This window comes from Lipomyces tetrasporus, assembly GCF_029532465.1.
Source record: "Lipomyces tetrasporus strain NRRL Y-64009 chromosome Unknown POJ06scaffold_12, whole genome shotgun sequence".
Lineage (NCBI taxonomy): Eukaryota > Fungi > Ascomycota > Lipomycetes > Lipomycetales > Lipomycetaceae > Lipomyces > Lipomyces tetrasporus.
In genome coordinates, this window is record NW_026611607.1 from 280,390 (window position 1) to 299,142 (window position 18,753).

Here is an 18,753-nt window from a genome sequence, read left to right on the forward strand (position 1 = left end):
TTTTCTCGTTAGGCGTTTCTGATTGTCGATGAATTCGCGCATCCCCATGAAGCCACAATCTGAATTGGAGCGACAGATTCTACGGAAATTGGGATGCTGCGTGCATAACCGGTTGTCTCATTGTGGAGGAAGTAGGGAAGTTAATGTATCTTAATATTGTAACGAAAATCTCTGTGGCTATTGATGAATGGTGAATGCCACTAGTACATAAATGTGTATGCAATAATGCACAATCGTTAGAGGGCCCAATATATGCATTGCATTTCTAGTCTGACAACGGCTTTTTATGTTTCAGTCCGTAAATCTATTTGAGCCTTCCTGTCTAGGTTCCGCGTCGGTGACTGGGTGCACAGGATACACTCCGGCCTCCGCATCTTGCAATGCCATGAGAGGAGTCCCACCGCGACTCCGATCCTCCTTTCTTTGGATATCTGATCCCCATTTGAACTTGTCGAGTAAGTTCGCTGGCAAGGTTCGCTCGATGCTTCCGACTGAATATTTACCAATGACTGGAAGGAATTTGAACCCACTACGTCTGGTTAGTATTCACGCGCTCAAGAATGTGACAGGTAGTGACGTACTGCCCACTCCCGCCGGTCGCAATAAAGAGGTTATCAACGCCAGGAAGATAGTCGAAGAGGAAATCCTTTGTCGGTGTGTCGTTATACCAGCATATTCTGGTCTTCACAAAATCACGGTCTGCAATGTCTCGACCAAAGTACTCGGCAAGTCCGTGACGGAGGCAGTCCTCTGCGTCCTGTGGCAATGTGGTGCGTGGTGGCGGAGCTTCGCCTTGCGAGTACGCAACTTCTGGTGGTTGTGACGATTCGCGCGAACTGGATGACGTAGTAACCGTTTGGTAGTTCGTGTATCCATACGAATGTCGCGCGGCTTTGACGACGTGTGACTCAGGATGTGGTGGAAACACGTAGAAGCCAGACACGAAGTTGATGTAAATCGGTACGTGTTTGTACTTGCTGTACTCTTCCTCTGTGAGCTGGATAAAGGCTACTGGCTGGCCAGTCGCCAACATTCTTGACTCGCTAGAAACAAGCGTGTCCGTCCACGCGCCTGCAGCAATGACAGCAAATTCGCATGTGAGCACGTTACCGCAATCAAGTTTGACTCCTGTAACAGTGGAGTGATCATCGGAGTATAGTATTTCATCAACCCTGCTCTTGACAAAAATGGCGCCTAACTCCATACACTTACGAAACAGATACTCTGTAGCCTTCGAAGCGTACGCCCATCCAGCATCGTGACTTAAATATCCGGCAAGTCCATCAAGAGGCTTGTCATGTGCCAATTTCAAGTACTGGGCAGCCTCCTGTCCCGAATTAAACCGCGTGACAGGCAGGCCAATGTCACTGACATTAGCCAGCGCATCGGCGAGATATTTCGGATTGTCTCGAGGAGTCATACTGAGCAAACCACATGGATAATAGAACTCTTTGTACTCAGTGTTCCATAATTCCAGTGCCTCGACTACCATATTAGCGTAAACAATGTCATCGTAGTCAGCACGGACGATCCGAGAGATGTCGACGCTGGATCCGTCAGGAACTGGCGGTGTGGTGCGGTCGAGAATGGTTACGGATGAGTAGCCAGATGCAAGCAGGAAGTATGCAGTCGATAAGCCAAACTCGCCGGCGCCGACGATCAAAATTCGCGCGTCTTTCGATGGAGGCGTCATTGTTAGGTGCGTATACAGACTGGTGAGATGGACAAGCAGGTGCAGTTAAGCAAGCCTCCACACCTTTGGCGGTTAAGTGATATCCACAGGACGCTCGGCAGATTGTTTTTTACTTCGCACGTGCTCTTATCAGCTCAGCTAAACTCCTAGAGTGCAAATGGCGCCGAGTCCAAGAAATATTGTTTGCATCTGCTTGAATTTAATGCCTTGCTGAAAACCCAAGTTTGTCGTTGCCGCCAGAATTATAGCGGATCACTCCAAATTATTTAACGAGAATAGCCATCCACAGGCAGAGGTGTGAGACTTGAACAAATAAAGTTAAACTTTAGGTTCCAAGCAGTAAAATATGCGGATCGCACACACGATTCCTGTATCGGCGATTCCAAGGACGGGTGTTCGCTGTCAACACACCCACGTTCTCCAGCTGGCCCAACCTTGGTATCCAATGTCAAAAGTCTAAACCCAATCGGGCTGGCCATATAATCTACAACGACGCAACATATTTGCTAACTAGAAGTAAACATATAAAGCAGTTAATAATAAGTTCTATTATTGGTGTTCGGAATAACAAAATAATTGATATTTGTACGAATACGAATAATTGAACATTTCTTGCTTATTAACGTCTTCTTTCGCCAGTCCCAACGAGGAATGGTTGGTTTAGTCTCTCAATGAATGACCCTTATTCCTCATATCATAGAGCCAAATTTCCCAGACTCGCGAACCAAACTCCGAAATCGTCAGGCAAGCAGAACTGACTCGTTCCCGTAGGCTCTCCAACCAGACCACCAGATTCACAAATACCTATATTCACGTGACCGTAAGGGTGACTTAAAACCCAAGATTTCGTCGCGTCAAATTCAGAAAACACTTATCTTTCGCATTCCCTATCCAACTCCGCACATGCGTTTTCGACCTCTTCACCACTTGCGTCCTCTGGGCAGGATTGATATGATGGCTGAGAAGGTATGATATACAATTTATGGAACTAACGGTAGACCTGTCGTGTCTAACGCGTCGAACGCGTCGGGCGTTGTTTTTTGGAACGGGGGGTATCACATGAGTTTGGTAGTTTAGTTTGTGAGTCTGGTATCTGGCAGATGCATCTGGTAGTCTGAAGGCGTCGAAATGTCTACGGGAAGGCACCCAATATGATCCCTCCAACTCATAAGTATCTATGCTGGAAGCTTTGGCGTCCACTAATTACTTAAAGTCTAGGGATCGCATGAATAATATCCAGGCTTATTTTCCCTTATTCATAGTTCGGTATCTGTAACCAGACAAAATATCTGTATCCTATACCCAAATAAATTATATCCTGTTAGTCCGTAATATAAAAAAAGAATCACCGCTTCTAATGGTACTCCCATTAAAAAAAAGAATCACCCCTTCTAATGGTACTCCCATTATACCCAAAAAGAATCAGCCCTTCTAATGGTACTCTCATTATACACAAAAAGAATCGGGTAAAGTTAAATGGAGCTCCCATTTTACTAGCGTAAATGGAGTTCAAATGGAGGTCAGCCTTTTCCCATACAAAAAAGCTAATGGAGGTCTGACCTCCATTTGAACTCCATTTACGCTAGTGAAACCTACCGAAACACCACCCTTCTGACCACTCCTCACAGTAGCACGCCTCTACAACGCGCTCCCAACAGGAGATCAGAGGGAGAAAATTATTAGCCTGTAAAGCCTTTATTATAAATTACTGGAGTCGCGTTACGCGGTTGTAGGGTCACCCCAAATTATTTTCTTTTAACGCGTAAATTTCGTGTCTGATCCGAGTCACGTGCGGATTCACCTAAATGGAGCTCCCATTTGACACCTAAATGGAGCTCCCCTAAATGGAGCTCCCATTTAAAGCGCCCTCTGACGCGGATCTAAATGGGACCTCCATTAGAAGGAAATAATGGCCCCACCCTAAATGGAGCATCCATTAAAAGGTAAATGGAAGGACCATTTAAAAAAAGAATCAGGGCCTTAATATCTACGGATAATACGGATATGACAAATCGTCCCTCAACTGATCTAGACGAACTGCGCAATCCAATTCGCTTTGAGGCGGTGGATAGTCTAAAGCATCCACAGACTATATTGACTATATTGACCAGTCAATTAGGCTTTAAAGCCTCTATTTGATCCTTAAAGCCTCTATTTGATCCAATTATTCAATGAGTAGGTACAGTATCCAATAGTGAGGCTTGATCTACTCGTTTGAATCAGCTCATTACCAGTGGATCACTTAACCGAACGCTCCGAGTGCATAGAATATTCCGACGAATACATCGTATATTCAGGATAATATTAATACATATAACTATATGTCCATTTGATTTTCACAATGGATTACCTGAGTCAGTAGCTCAATCCACTCGACTATTAGCCTGGTCCACTGATTGATCTATTAATATTAGGATTCAATACTACAACGGAATTAAAGTACTGGGTTTGTGAAGGAATATATATTGAATACTTTACTGAAATCACACCCTTGATATCATTTGAACTCTTTAACGACGCCAAGGGCTCCATATTCTGCCCATTCATTCGATGCCTCCGTAGTCTTACCAAATCCCTCCCACTACAGAGTAGCCGTTCCGAAACAACCTCTGATGCCGGAAGTTGCGAGAAATCACGTGCATCGTGCCATTTATGGATACTCTCCGTTATGTGCATCCCACCACTTCAACGAGCCAGTTCTTATTAACATTTAGTATTTGCGATGCTAATGATAACGAGGACGCCAACGGCCATGCACTGCTGAAAGACTGGGAAATCACGCAACGTGAGAAAGTGGAGAGTTCTTTGTCGTTTTCGATGAAAGACCACGAGAGATTTCATCAAAGGTAAAGTCTCTCCCACTGAATATGCGCCTGATTGTTTTTAGTATAGATCTGTTGAGAACATGCGTAGTGCAGCCAGTCACCGTCCGATTGCTCGATTTGTGCGGTTAAGGTTGAGAGTCATCTTGCCATCATGCGGCTCAGGAACCGCATATTCGGATTCCTAAGCTCGGATACGTAGGGACGAGTTCACTGATAAACAGCATGGGACCGGCAGGGAACGTAGGAGGGAATTGACAGTGATTAGCGGGTCCATTAGTAAATAACTGATCTCCCAGTCGCTCATCACGTCACCCTTATGTCGTGTCCTGTGGCGTCAAGACTGTTTTTAAATAATTTGGAAGTCACAGGAATAGTAAAGTAGCAGCTTTCTTTGAAAGCGATGATGCGCGGTAACAACGTGATTATTGTTATTGTACAAGTTCGTCTGTGGGCAGTTAGTTATATTTAAATATCAGCGCGTCGCCTGTCCAGTTCCCATACTCACTTATTGTACATACTCGCCTATGTCACAGTTGTCCTCGTGCCATCCTGAGGCGCACGTTGCCTCCTCGTGCCTATTTCTCCAACCACGTGACACCACGACTTAGTTCGCTCATTTTCCTAGACGTGTCGTGTTATATCATCATTTTCGCTCAGGAAACAATCATACACGAAACATCATGCCTTATGACGCATATCTAGCTACCTCTTATGAAGAAGACGAGGAAGACGGCGATGCCGTGATAATCATGTCTATCGCGTATTTGGGTGACTTGGACGTCAGAAGAAACCAGTTTTATCTCATCGTCCGGCCGATCCGCAGTTTTCCTAGAAAGAGTCTGTGGCAAATTTTTACGCGATTCGGATGATGAGAAGGCGTTTGTTAACAAACAACCGAGCTCAGTCCCGAAAGTTTTGATTGTGTCTTAAATAATGGTTTCAGACATGCTTGAAACACAACAATGATTGCACGCGCCGACGTTTCCGTGAGTGGGGAGGCCTCGTCCTTCCTCGGATGCTTATTGTGCCTTCGGATTGGTCTGCATTATCTAGATCCCCCTCTTTACAGGTGTTTCGGCATTGTGCCATCTGTGGTTTCTCGAGCTACTCTCGGACGTCTAGAAGACGATAGTCCCGAGACTAAGATACTGTCGCCTAAGACGGCGGATCTTGAGGTCGTAGTTGTCAATGGTCCGCACAGGCCATTCAATAATACTTGAAAGGGCTTTGATTCGTCGACGGCTTGCACCTGCCAGTCGAAGAGTCAGGCGCTATAGAGACTCAGAACGCGTACTACAACGGATGGGTGCATGCCCAATTTCACGAGCAACGTGTTCATGTTCTCGCCAGTGTAACATATGCGGCCATTTAACGCACGGGCAAATGCACAATGCTAGTGTCTCTCGCGAATTATCCCAGAAGCTCTTGTTGAAAATATGTGCTCTGAATCCAGTCGCCAACCACCCCGTTGCTCGACATGTGGTTCGAGAGAATAAGTTCGGCGACGTGCGACTTGGCACTGTGCCGCTTCGGCTTCGCATGCATTTCGGACTCTAGGCTCGGTTAAGTACAGACGGCTTCACTGCGCAAATCAATAGATATCGAGCAATCCCAGTGGAATGCATAAGATCAGTGATGGGATATGTCGAGTAACAGGATGATGACTGGATTTGCGACGCAGGTAGCGCGCAATCAATTTTACTTACCTCTGCCAATGAACTCAAGGCTGTCGAGCATCCTATCCACGAGATGTTTCTGCTGATGGTACCCGTTAATCAATGAATTTCCGTTTTGATACCCTGGTGATCGATCATTTTCGAGCCATCTATCGAAACGCTAACCCGGGAAAACCACGGCAATTGGACAGTACGTACTTACAAGGATCAGCACCTGATGAAGCTGCGCTCATGGCCTGTTCTCTTTGCAAATTTGTAGGAAACTTACGAAGGCCCTATCAAACTCTGGGTCCCGCGCACAGGGGGGGCCGGGGGGCGCCGCCCCAAGCACCTGCATGCTTCACACGCAGATTTTCAAGCAATGAGACGTCGGTGAAAGGCTACCGCCTGGGAGTTCATTAGTAAATAATATTATGCAATATTTAATAGGAGCGATGCAGAATACTCAATTTGAACAAGAGAAAGTGGTTGTCGGAATTCAGGTGTGACTTGATCTACCCACCCAACTGAGTTCCAACAGGATTTACAGAGCTTCTTCCATGCCAATTAAGAATCACATAGAGTCACTTCTACGGCGTAATATTGCTCTGTAATCCACTCATCTGAGTAATATCGACCGTCTGGTTGGTCCTGATGCCAGATCAGTAGATATAGTTAGTCTAACTCTTCTCGACTAATCAACAGAATCTAAGTATGGCCTAGATGATTATTCGTCAGTGACCAAGTAAATCTGAGGCTTCCTTTAGTTGTTATGGTGTGGAAGTCAGAGAGCTGTCGCAGAAGTGTAACAGAATAACTTAGTGAGCTTTGTAAAGCAAGGTATGTGGCGATGTTATTTATATTATTCCAAATTTTATGGAAGAATCTCGCTATACATACTTGTCAGATCTTGGATCGGGATCCTTCCCCGTTCTCATATCCGACTCGCGTTGCCTTTCTTCGATCCAGGCCGACGACATGCCGCCTGCCTGGATCGTTTCTCCCATCAGACACGTTATACGCAAGACTTCACGTTGGTGTTAGTCCGTACAATGCGTTATCACTGTCTCTTGTCCCTGGACCCCACATTGCATTGTTGTTCTCCTCACCTATCGTGCTTCTGACCACTGACCATCTTGCTTTCCTTGGTGATTGAGCATTAGGGACCCACATAGACGTCGCAAAACGCGGCAACTGGCAATACCGACAGGAATATGTGACTCAACAATTCCAGAATATTCTCTTGAGTCTGACACTAGAGAGGAATCAAGAGTCATCACTGCTGTGTAGACGGCGACCATGATCACGGCGACCATGATCACGCATCCTGTCCTCTTTTAGGAAGTATAGGTAATGCTTTCAGAATGAGCTCACGTAATTCTTCCCCTATACAGTAATCACACGTAGATATGGTAGAATTTGTTCGGTAACCAAGCCAACTCAGTCATCGCGTGGCGTGGGACCGTCGTCTTCCACATCTGCGATGGTGCGGCTTTATCGATTAACATGCCTACAGCGTTGTCAAAGTAGCTGACCATAGGAACCAGTCACTTTGCTCTACTCCGCGCATTCCGCATATAGCCGCTACATTCACAGTTGAAGGTATTCTCAGTCATCATCTGGTTGCCACAACTTGCCGACAGATCCGCCCAGAACCAGTGACGGTCCAGACTGAGTCAAGACGAAAGTTCATCAATCGAGCTGGAGTCTCGGATCGCCAATCAAACATACTGCTAACTAGAGGAGCACACCATCGTTCCAAGAATCTAGTAGAAAGTAACCATGTAACCGTCTCATAACTAGCTCGAACATGATACAGCGGCAAAACGACCCGTGCGATATTATTCGTTGGCGTGGCATGCATGGCAGGAGCAGCAGTTCATGGGGTACAGACCGGGTCCTGTGTGATGCATTGGCGAATGTGGACACGAGGAGGATGGGTTGGCTATGGAACTAGGGACGAACGAAGGCTATGGGAATATGCTTGCTGTAGAATTTGGTACGAACCTGAACAAGTGAAGAGCGCTGAACGAAGGGCATCGAGGCGCGAACAAGGACACATGTATCAGGGGGACACTGTAAGAATGTTTTCTGTGAATAACATAAAGAGTTCTATCACACTGCTTCCTCAAGACCATAACTTCATTTTGAAATAATATTTGCGTAACCCTGCAATTTCAAAACACCTTTCAATGTAGCCTCGCCAGGCGGCTCGTCTACACTTGCTGTTAGTTAACAGTCTCTGGACAGTGAATACTGGAGCCTATGTATGAAAATAGAGCATAATAGATTACATTTATTAGCGTCTACATAGTGTGTTGAGTTGTCTTTTCAGCAGATTATGAGCAAGCACACATATTGCTGAGGCGGGCAAGCGTTCCAACGCATACGAACCTTTCTTTGTTGGACGAAGAAAATGAAGTCATCATATGGTTGGACTGCCTCGGAAAGACTCAGTCATTAACTTACTTTTTATAGCAGCTTCTAGAAGAGAATCTGTAATAGACTCTGGGGTAAACAGCTCATATGGTGAATGACTTCAAGCTACACTCATCCGTGAGAACATCTTCTGTAAGACGCCGTATCTATTTGGCCGACAATTCTTTGTTAGGTATACACATTGGCCGAAATTATTTAAAATCAAGTAAACGTAGGTCACAAGCGAGCGGTTCATACAAGTGAACGGTTCACTTTCCAGGGCTTTCGAACAAAAACTTCAATTACAGAACCACAACGTTACAAATCATTTAAAACTACTCGGATCGTCTTGTTGAGACGATTCTATTACAATTTGGCATCAATCGTGATGTGGAACTGAAACTAACACTTTTAATTTCAATAATATTTTCGCGACAGTTAGAGAATTGCGCAATCCGTTTAATGGCACATGTCGAGCAATCGGATGGTGGCTCAATGCGCAACTGCATATTCTCATCAGTAGAAATGAATTTGTGATATACGAAATGGTATGAGATGAGATGTGAGGCGTGGTTGATGATTAAGTAGAATTTACGCGTAGAACCCTCGGACTTCAAGCTATCTGGAATAGCTGTATCGTCATACCATTCTCTCCATATACCACAACTATAATGGGTCCCGTTACGGTTTGCTCGGCCGCAGTAGCAGTCGACGACAGACATATGTTATATACAGTCATGGCGTTGGGGTCGGTCGATCAAGCCAGGCAATTTCTAAACGGGTATGCGTTATTGCCGTGAAGAATGGTTTTGTGACAGACGAAGATCCGACATTACTGTCCTTGTCTGCTTTTGTGGGTATCCAAGAATATGGACAAGTTGGTCATGGCATACCGCAATATGCCAGAGAACTTGAAGGACTATTGGTCACGACCGACGGTACTTTTAACTGAAAAGGTTTCTAGTGGCAAAGTTTTCTTTGCAAGACGACACCATCTCTAGCCCATGTTGTCATCTTGTCATCATTGCTCGCCGGTCCATGGGAACGATGAAGATGATATTATGTCACTCCCGCGTCGGCAGGTTCATGTGTACGTGAGCTCTGATGCGGATTAATGTAATGAAATGCTTGGAAAACTGATAGTATATCACCGACGACCCATGTGAGGTTTGATTATAAATGGAATGCTTCATCAGACCTTAAGCTCCTGTGCAGGTTGCTGAGGAGCGGGAGGTTATTTTTATTCAAGTTCATCTGATGGATCACCTTCTACTTTGTCAATAGATGCGAGTAGTAATGTGTAATAGAGATAGTATATCTGTGTACACCAGTCTTCATAGACGCGGCACAAATCCGCTTTTTTTTATATTGTCTTCAGTTGTTTCTGCGTACTCATCCTTGCTTATATCCACATGTCCTATCACTCTCACAGTGCTCACTGTGCTTGATCTCCAAATTCAGCATTCGACCAACCAAATGTCCCTCGTGCCACAATGCACCTTGTTCCATTGTCAGGTACAAAACCACTCCAGCATCTTCGTTGCTTGTCCAATCGACATTCGTTGACTCACCGCATGGCCAGAACTGTACCCATATGGCGAGCCTCGTTCGTCTCATGTCCACCTACTGGCTATCTAATAGCCAACCATGTTTGCTACTCATCGTTTTGTTGCTACACGTGCTAGAGGTAATGATGAGATAGTTAGCTTGTGACCGATCGCCTGCTTACTATTAGAATCAATCATTGGGCACTCCTATATCGAATGACGTGCCATCGGCGAGCGGATGCATTTCCAGCGGGTTTGCTCAACGGGCATTGATTGAACATTCCTGGTTGTCCTTATCCGAGCCGAAAACTCCGAGATGCATGCAGGGACGACCTTATTTCCTCCATACTCTGGCCAGGTGACGAGTAGCAAAGTAACAACGACACTAGGCTACATTTGGCAAAACGTCATTTGGCATATGATAGTAACTTTAAGGTCGCCCTGATACTCTGGCCGCTGGGCGATCTATTACTTGGGAGGTACGACAATATTGTGGAAAACCGCCGTACCTCACCACAGTCTGCTAACAACATATATTCGCGGGTATTGTGACACAGAAAAATCCTAAAAAATCAGGCATATTTTCGTTGCCTCACAGCTGGGTTATAAATAGTGCTCACTCTTCGACTGCTGTTAAAATAATTGTTCTCCTTCAGGTAATAATCGCCAGTGGGCTGCGGGCGGGCTTATTCTTGTCCTAACATAAATGGGGCTGCTGAGGGTTTTTGTTCGTTAAGTAGAGAAAATGCTAGTAAACTTACTATGGGAAACGCTGCTGTCGCTCACTCTAACAAAGCTGCTATGGCAGACGACGTTTTGCCAAATGTAGCCCAGTGTCACTGTTACTTGCTACTTATCACCTGGCCAGAGTATGGAGGAAATAAGGTTGCCCTGCATGAGGCTCCTGATGCCGCACGGAGCACTACCGTCTCTATCGCAAACCACATGTCGAGCGAGAGGAATGTGACTGGATCGGAGCACAGGCTTTCAACACTGAACTCTGATGGTCGCGGTGACTATGGTAACTGTGCCTCGTGATAGAGCCGCTCAGCACCCTAGATTCACCACAACACTCGCTTGAATGCTTGCTGTGTCCGTGACTCTACTGAGCAGAACGATATGTTGAGAGGTTGTTTCCAGGCAACATACAGTCACCATTGTCATTGCTCAAGTGCCCTGTAAACTCCGAATGGCCTCGTTGGCTGTGGTGGTGGTCGTCGACAGTGGAGCCTCTCACCTGTCCAGATTCCCCACTTCACATGCTTGAATGCTGGTGACCACGCAGCCAATGATTAATGCTCAGCACGATATTGCTCGGACCCTAGGTAATTCAATATGCGCCGAGACCAGCCAACAGCCGGTGCGCGAACTGGCCAGACGATCATGTTCTCGTCACCGGCATCTATTCTCTAGGAGAAGAAACTGTGTGTTGGTTGAATAATCCGTTAGGAAGTATGCCAGCTCTCCTCACAAGTTAATTCATCTTATTTATAGTTCGAATACAATGCCGAGGCTCCTAAGGCTCTGGCAGAATAATGACGAAAGCTCGACCTTTGGGTTTGCGGTACAAATGCATGGCATGGAGCATCGGTACATGTCGATTGGACACGGCACGGTAGATGCTCGCACGAGGTGTGGTGGTCAGTTGTTCGATCGGAAAGGGCATTCATTCATACGCGATATAGATAGATGACACCACGAGACGGAATTTCAGGGTAGAACTGGCGCAGCAAGGATACATGTACCACAAGTTGAGTACGAAGACGGTCATGACCGTGCGGGACACTCAAGGAATATGGTGGGGCTCTGTCCCAGGTTTATGGAAAGACCTCGTAGTCAATGTAATATCTTGAATTATCTGTCTTATCTCCCTATGTATCACGAAATAAGTTTCCTTCTAACAAGACTCGTTACATTCAAAAAGCTTGCACCCGACGACGAAAAGCAATCTCTATGATATACTCAGGGAATAATAGCCAAAGTAGTGCTAACATATGCGGAGCGAATTTGATAAGCGTATTCCGGGCTACCTCATTTCCTAATAGCGTAACTTCAGCAGTTTACAGGAGTAGGGAATCTCGCTGTGTCGGGAAAGCTAAGAAATGGCTGTGGGACACCGGAAAATTCTGTATGGTAGTTGCCTAAGAAGACTTGCCATTTTCAAAATGAAGCAACGCGGACTCTCCGTAATGATATGCGCCGAGACTGGCAGACGGGCCCAAGGAGCATGCTCTCGCAGAAGCATCTATTCATTAAGGAAGGAACCATAACTGATTGAGCAATCCAATAATAATGGACTAACTCGCATTCTATCTATAGTTTGAATGACGCAGAGACAAGACGGTCCGGTTGGGATATCTCTGAGTTAGCGTAGATAACTACACATGATGTAACTGGCGACGAAATGCTCGGCATTTGGGAACGGGCGACTCCACGCATAGTATAGAGCACTGGTGCGTGTCCATTAGACACGGCACCAATAATAGGCTCGCACGAGATACCTGCATTGAGCATGGCACAAGGGGTGTTTGTATTAGCTTATGCGGTTGCCGAACGTATACTTGGGGATTTGGACGTATCATGAGACGATATAACGGCGTAGAATTGGTACAGCATGGGTATTATTGTATGATAAATTGAGTACAAGTGAGGGCACCAGGCACGGCCGTGCGTGGGAACACTCAAAGGAAATGTAATGGGATCCGTCGCACGTTTGTGATGTATCGTTGCATTGATTATCAAAGGTATCTCCTTTGACATACAGACTCCAAACATTAGGAACTATATCTCCTAACAAGACACTCTATTTTCCAACTGAGAACAAGCCAGGCTCGTACTTGAGGAGATCCGACGTGGTCTCATATCCGACTCTCCTGACCTATCTCTGTAAGCCAGTTACGGGACGATAGCAATGGCCTGCCTATCTACAGGTGTTTACAGGTCTTTACGCGGTACAAAATCGTTAGGCGGTGCACTCGAAAGTAGTGAATTTTCCTTCAAGCACTTCCATGGTTCTCCATAGTTGTACCGCAAGTCTAAGACTGTTACTGGGGTATTTCGCTGCAAATAATCTAACTGATGTTTGCCAGAACGTAGGCAGAACAGCTAGCCACCAGAGCTCCCGCCCACCTACGGTTCCTGCCAGGGTCCGGACATGTTTCAATGTGGAAAGGAGACAGGGTGAACTGTCTTGAGCGCATCAGGCGAACATGGTGCCCAGAAGCGGCCAATTATATCCCCCGTCGATTTCCGGGTTGCGATGATGGCTTTGGGGATGAAAGAGTGCTACGAAGTAGCAATGGGGAGTGTGCGTCTATAGGACGATACATATAAAGAAATATAATTAATAGTTGTAACTGCCATAGAGAAATATAATAGTACCATGTGCAAACGATGCCCTATTTTGTAGGAGCAGACCTAGTGGACACAGCTTAGAGCTCTGACGCTCAACTTCAAGCAACACTTCCCTTTTCGGAGAACTGGGGTAGTTGAACAAACTTAACGTCAACTGAGAATATATATATTCATTGCCGAAGTAAGTTAACTTTGAAATACTATCATATTACTAAAACATCGTTCTTTGATATTTGCCCTTGTATACATGCAAGGCTGAAGGAAAATTATACAATACATTAAATCAACCGAGAATATGCCGACCCGATTGGAGTGCACCAAGATCTCCCTGGCTGGTCCCGGCAAACAATCTACAGGAAGGCTCCCCGCCGCCTATTGCCTGCAGCGTCGGGGACAGCCAGGAACAGCCAGGTAAGACAGAACAGAAGTGTTACCCTAATCCTATCTCACTTGTGTCACCGCTGCTTCCCCGCGCAGTTCCCGTCGCGCCTATAGTCTATGTTTACTCTCCCAGGCCCCGACGGTGTAACTGTTACTAACCTGGTGAGGTTTCCGTGTTTGAGTCAAACTAATCTGCGCGCTCCCGCCCACTCCGTTATATTCTATCAATAACGGACAGTCGGATTATATATTAGACTGCGCATCGAAGTGGAGACGAGTGAGGAATAACTATCATCGCAGTCAAAGCGTCTTATCGAGATCGCAGACAGCAATTCATCGACCGTCTCTACAGTCAACAGTGATGCAAATAAACTTAACCAATTTATGCCCATGATAGCGCTCCTCCTCATTAATTCATATCACCACTTCAATACAAATATCTTGGATGTTAAGAGTCTAAACTGAAACCACTATTAAAGGCTGCACTCGGGTCACTGTATCGAGAGGCGCGGACGGCCACAAACTGAATAATAATGTCCAGCCGCAGTTTACACGAGCTTGCTCTCTTATTGCAACTAATCGACGCAATGGACTCGCCGATGTTCTAGGTAACAGTAGCTATGATGTCTCGCATCTCTGCCATAACGCGAAGTGCTTCAATCCGGATCACTGATTTGTAGAATCGATGACAGACTATTAAACGCAGGATAACTTGGCCCATAACTCTACATGGACAGAACGAATATGGTAGCATGATGCTGTATTTACTTAATGGCAAATAATTTGCTTGTAAGATACATGGTTGCGTTGTTAACTGGTTAACATGGCCGCATATTTAATTAAGCCCGAATGATAGGGCCACAGTATGAGTGGCGACGGGTTGCTGCCAGAACAAATGTGCATAAGAAAGGGAATAGACCCGGGTTGCAATAGCTGTACATTCTTTGAATGTCGAGTCTTTGACAAGGTATTCAGAATAGTTCATTCCTCCAAAGCTCTTTCTTACCTACGTCCGGAAGTAAGTTCTTCTATACGAAGTCAACGAACTTCAAGGGAAGCGATAATTATGTTCTGGAAGAATAAATTCTTTCTCGTCTTCCTTAATAAAGAGCGTGACATGCACACCTCAATCTCACATTAACTACCAGACACATAACCAACTTAGTAATCATTCATAAAATAAGGTTATCAACTAATCCAGACCTCAATTCAGTCAGACGGTTAAAGCCAAGTAAACTTGAGTAAAGCAACAATTGATGGATCTGCTACTGTGCCATTCATAGCATAAGGATGTACAATAGTGTACCCTACCAATTTATGCATATTAGAATCAAACACAAGATGCGGTTAACCAAAGTCTGTCAACCTACCTTCCTTGTGATTTCCAATCCTGCATGCCCACCAAGCAGAAGGATCATTTTGGGCTAGTATTCCATCATTGTGAAAAAATTTAATCCGAATAAACGCGAGCTCACTTGTAATGTCATATACCCATGCGGCGTTCCATATTGGACTTGGCCCGTTCAAAGTTTTGGTCCAATGCGTACTCTGCTTTACTACTTTACCGGATGAGGGTATTCCTGGCTCGTCCAAATATTTCTCTGGCACTGATGCAGCAATTAATTGCACTTTAGCATATGGCCTGAAATCAACCAGTTCTTCTACGTCCCCATTAGCTGGCAACGGCAAGTTCTGGGCACCCAACAATTCCACGCGAAGCTTTCCAGTACGCTTACGAGGCGTTGGTTGATTTGTCATCGAGTCAGAAGCGTGCGACTGTCTTTTACCAATTTTGTCGCGAATCTGCTCGTGGAAACCGCCGTTGATATTCAGGCTTTCCTTCATCTTATCCGCCAATTGCCGCATCTGGACGCCAAGACTTGCCCTAGTTGTAGTAGAATCTCTCACTTGGCCGCCTGGCTTTAGCACATAACCTCCAGTGCCTTCAAACAAAGCTTGATTTAGCATATTGGATTTGTCGACTTTCTGCCAGTTAAGTGCAACAATTTGAGCCCCATAAGCCCAGTAAACTGGTGCAAACGGATTTGAGGAATTGAATCGATAGCCATTTGGGTAAATCCTCATTAGGTATAATGCGTTATGCAAAACCACTCCTCGAGGTGTAAGCTGCTCATTATGAATTTCGGAGGTGATGCTAGTGACTTCTCTCATGGGCTGCCCGCTCACATTGTCGCTACTGTCTGCAAGAAGCGGTTTATTCTCCATCTTGGAAAACATTCGCTCGGAGACATTGTGAATGTGATTGAATTCAAGAGAAACTGCGATCACTAAGCATCTGCTTCAAGAATCAAAATTTACTTATCACCTACATTTGTGATACAAATTCTCAAAGGGCCTGGGGACAGCGTAAATTCCCAGATTACCAAGTCTTGGGTTGATGTCCTTCGGGATCACCTTTTTGACTTCCTGTTCACCGCGCACGGTCTCCGCATTGTCTGGCGGAGAACTGCTTCCAGAATCTGAAGTTGCAGTGCTCAGAGAATCTTATCCGAATGGCTTTGCTCGTCGCCGCTAGCGACTATATCATTGTCTTTCGAAACAGCTCGGCCGACTTCAGCGTCATTCTCGTTCTCATCTTCGCGCGGCTTGGTCTTTGACTATAGTCAGGTACCGCTCTGCAGATTTAAGCGTCATACCTTTGCCAATACTGACCATGATCAAGATCTTGTACTTCAAGTCATCGAGAGAGGGAAGAGTTCGAAGCGGATTCAACGGTTTGTCCACTAGCATATCCCCGAATTCTTCTAACATGATGTCGACCATAGTGCCTTGCTGCTCGTAATCGCAATGGCTCTCTAACGACACCAGCAATGGAAATGGTGAGGACTTGAACACATTCTCGGCAATCGCTTTGCAGACCTCAAGTGATCGTAAGCGATTATAAATTGCTTTTAAAAGGTTCGACAGTCAAGTCAGATAAGGCGAAGAGGAATAGGTACGTACGTCACGGAAATGGATCGGCTCTACCAGAGTCCACCCATGAACGACTTTAGGCTGACCGTTCGCGCCATTCCAGACGTCGATTTCTAGACAGCGGCAGCCTCGTAAAAGGGCATTAACATAACCTTCAATCGAAGCCTTCCCCGAGAGCTGACTTCTTCCGGTCAGATATGTGTTGTGAGAAGACCTGAATCCAGCCAGCCGCTAATTAGCATATTGAAGACGTATAATCAGAAAGTCATGTTTGGCGCGTACGAGATAAAATAATGATTAAATGGCCGAGTCGAATCAATCTGCTCCACCTGCTTTTTGGGCTCGTGCACGAGCGAGGAGATGAACTGATCGAAAGTCTTCAGAGCATTAGATCGCGTGGTCTACTCCAGCAGGGAATACGCACGATTCCGGATGTACTATCATAGATTTTCGTTAGGAGTTCCTTAAATTCGGGATCGGTGATGTCAACGGAGAGCTGAGGCTGATGCTCGGGAGTGACAACAGCAATATCAGGATGGTTTGATCCAGGCTTGACTTGAGCAAACATAACTGAGGATGAGAGCTATCGGCGACTTTGACAGAAACGGATGTCAAAAGATAGAAAAGAAAAAGGGGACCCCGGGGACTAATAACTGCTCCTATGCAATCTTGGCGATTGTTGCGGCGTGCGCACGTGAACTGGATGACGGAGGGGACGCGACACATCGGAGCCAACAGAACTGAAGCCAATTACCCCCGGCGCTGAGCGGGCAACCAATGACAACGGCTCTACCAAGAATTCATAAAAGATAGTTATTGGAAATTTTCCCTATCATAGCGGCCCTTCATGTTAAATTGACTCTAACCGTTACGCAGTGTTTCTTATTAAGCAGACTGACGACATAAGCGCAACCATAATTGAACAAGTCAAGGAACCCACAAAACAGGAGAGGTCATAAACGTTTTGTGCTTCTCTTTGCTTATTCTATATTTTACTATCATCTGGAGAAACCTAGTCCTTATGAATTACATATTATTTACTGCCTAGAATTACAGTTTCTATTTGCCATATTCGTTTGTGGTTCCTTTGACCTGGAATCGCTTTTAATCATTTCCTTCTCGGTCATTGCAGTTCATACAGCTGTGAGCGATTGTGGTCTTACCAGTCGAAAATAATTATCTAACAGTTGACCGCCCAATTGGTTGTCGTTGCAGAATGAATCCATTTCTCCAGATCTGAACGTATCCGTCATTGGTACCAAGCTGGGGCGGCTAGATCGTTACGCATGATTTCCATGTGTGGAATTTAATCAAGGTACAAACTTTAACATAGTTCGATTATCCGCAAGCTCAGCAATCCCTGGACAACACTGCCAACATCTATGATCCCCACTCTGCGTCAAAGGACGATATATGGATCGCAAATGTCCCATGGCCCATAAGCTCCCGTGCCGTATGGATTATTAGCTTGGCTAACCTGGTCACAATATCGTGTGATACTCCACTTAACCACATTGTGAATACCTGGCTATCAGATACTGTCCGATCGACTTATACCCTCGCTTAACCAGGTGCGATCGCAATGCATGATCCACCAATATGACACCCGAAAGGAGCATGTTTGCACCTACAGTTGTTGACATCCTGCACAAACCTCTCGTCTGGTATAATGGATAATGCTTCGGCGGTGTATCAAAGTTGACTGATAATATAAGATAGCTCGTGAGCAATCTCCCTTCGTAAATGGCTCGTAGTTGACCGATGTTTCCTTTTTTAGCCCAATGGCTAGTCCGGTAGGTGCTCGTCACTGTTGTTACTATAGACTTTGGCGAACATACTGGTCCCATATCGGCAGCGTGCTAGGGGTGACAAATACACTGCCAATGCTTGATCTATTGCTCTTCGACAGTCAAGATTCTCTGCGACAACATCCCACGTGGTATTTT

At 45.5% G+C, this 18,753-nt stretch overlaps 4 protein-coding genes across 4 annotated transcripts; 1 reads left to right on the top strand and 3 right to left on the bottom strand.

Moving 5' to 3' along the window:
• Positions 1–144: 144 nt before the first annotated feature.
• POJ06DRAFT_38504 (FAD dependent oxidoreductase) lies at positions 145–1,826 on the bottom strand. Its single transcript, XM_056190960.1, has 2 exons — positions 582–1,826; positions 145–529 (listed from the first exon to the last, which is right to left on the bottom strand). Exons 1-2 carry the CDS (start codon positions 1,691–1,693, stop codon positions 292–294), a joined length of 1,350 nt encoding a protein of 449 aa, XP_056040482.1. The 5' UTR covers positions 1,694–1,826; the 3' UTR covers positions 145–291.
• Positions 1,827–5,198: 3,372 nt separating this feature from the next.
• POJ06DRAFT_278546 (uncharacterized protein) lies at positions 5,199–5,588 on the top strand (the record flags this gene model as incomplete). The annotated part of the gene is made up of 1 exon (XM_056189748.1): positions 5,199–5,588. One exon carries the CDS (start codon positions 5,199–5,201, stop codon positions 5,385–5,387), a length of 189 nt encoding a protein of 62 aa, XP_056040483.1. The 3' UTR covers positions 5,388–5,588.
• A 4,328-nt stretch (positions 5,589–9,916) lies between these two features.
• Positions 9,917–10,323, bottom strand: POJ06DRAFT_262330 (uncharacterized protein). Its single transcript, XM_056188733.1, has one exon. The coding sequence runs from the start codon at positions 10,206–10,208 to the stop codon at positions 9,984–9,986; it is 225 nt and encodes a 74-aa protein (XP_056040484.1). The 5' UTR covers positions 10,209–10,323; the 3' UTR covers positions 9,917–9,983.
• A 4,771-nt stretch (positions 10,324–15,094) lies between these two features.
• POJ06DRAFT_271402 (PLC-like phosphodiesterase) lies at positions 15,095–17,375 on the bottom strand (the record flags this gene model as incomplete). The annotated part of the gene is made up of 7 exons (XM_056189503.1): positions 15,095–15,180; positions 15,244–16,152; positions 16,204–16,353; positions 16,531–16,753; positions 16,838–17,021; positions 17,090–17,184; positions 17,232–17,375. The coding sequence occupies 7 exons, from the start codon at positions 17,373–17,375 to the stop codon at positions 15,095–15,097; spliced, it is 1,791 nt and encodes a 596-aa protein (XP_056040485.1).
• Positions 17,376–18,753: the final 1,378 nt, after the last annotated feature.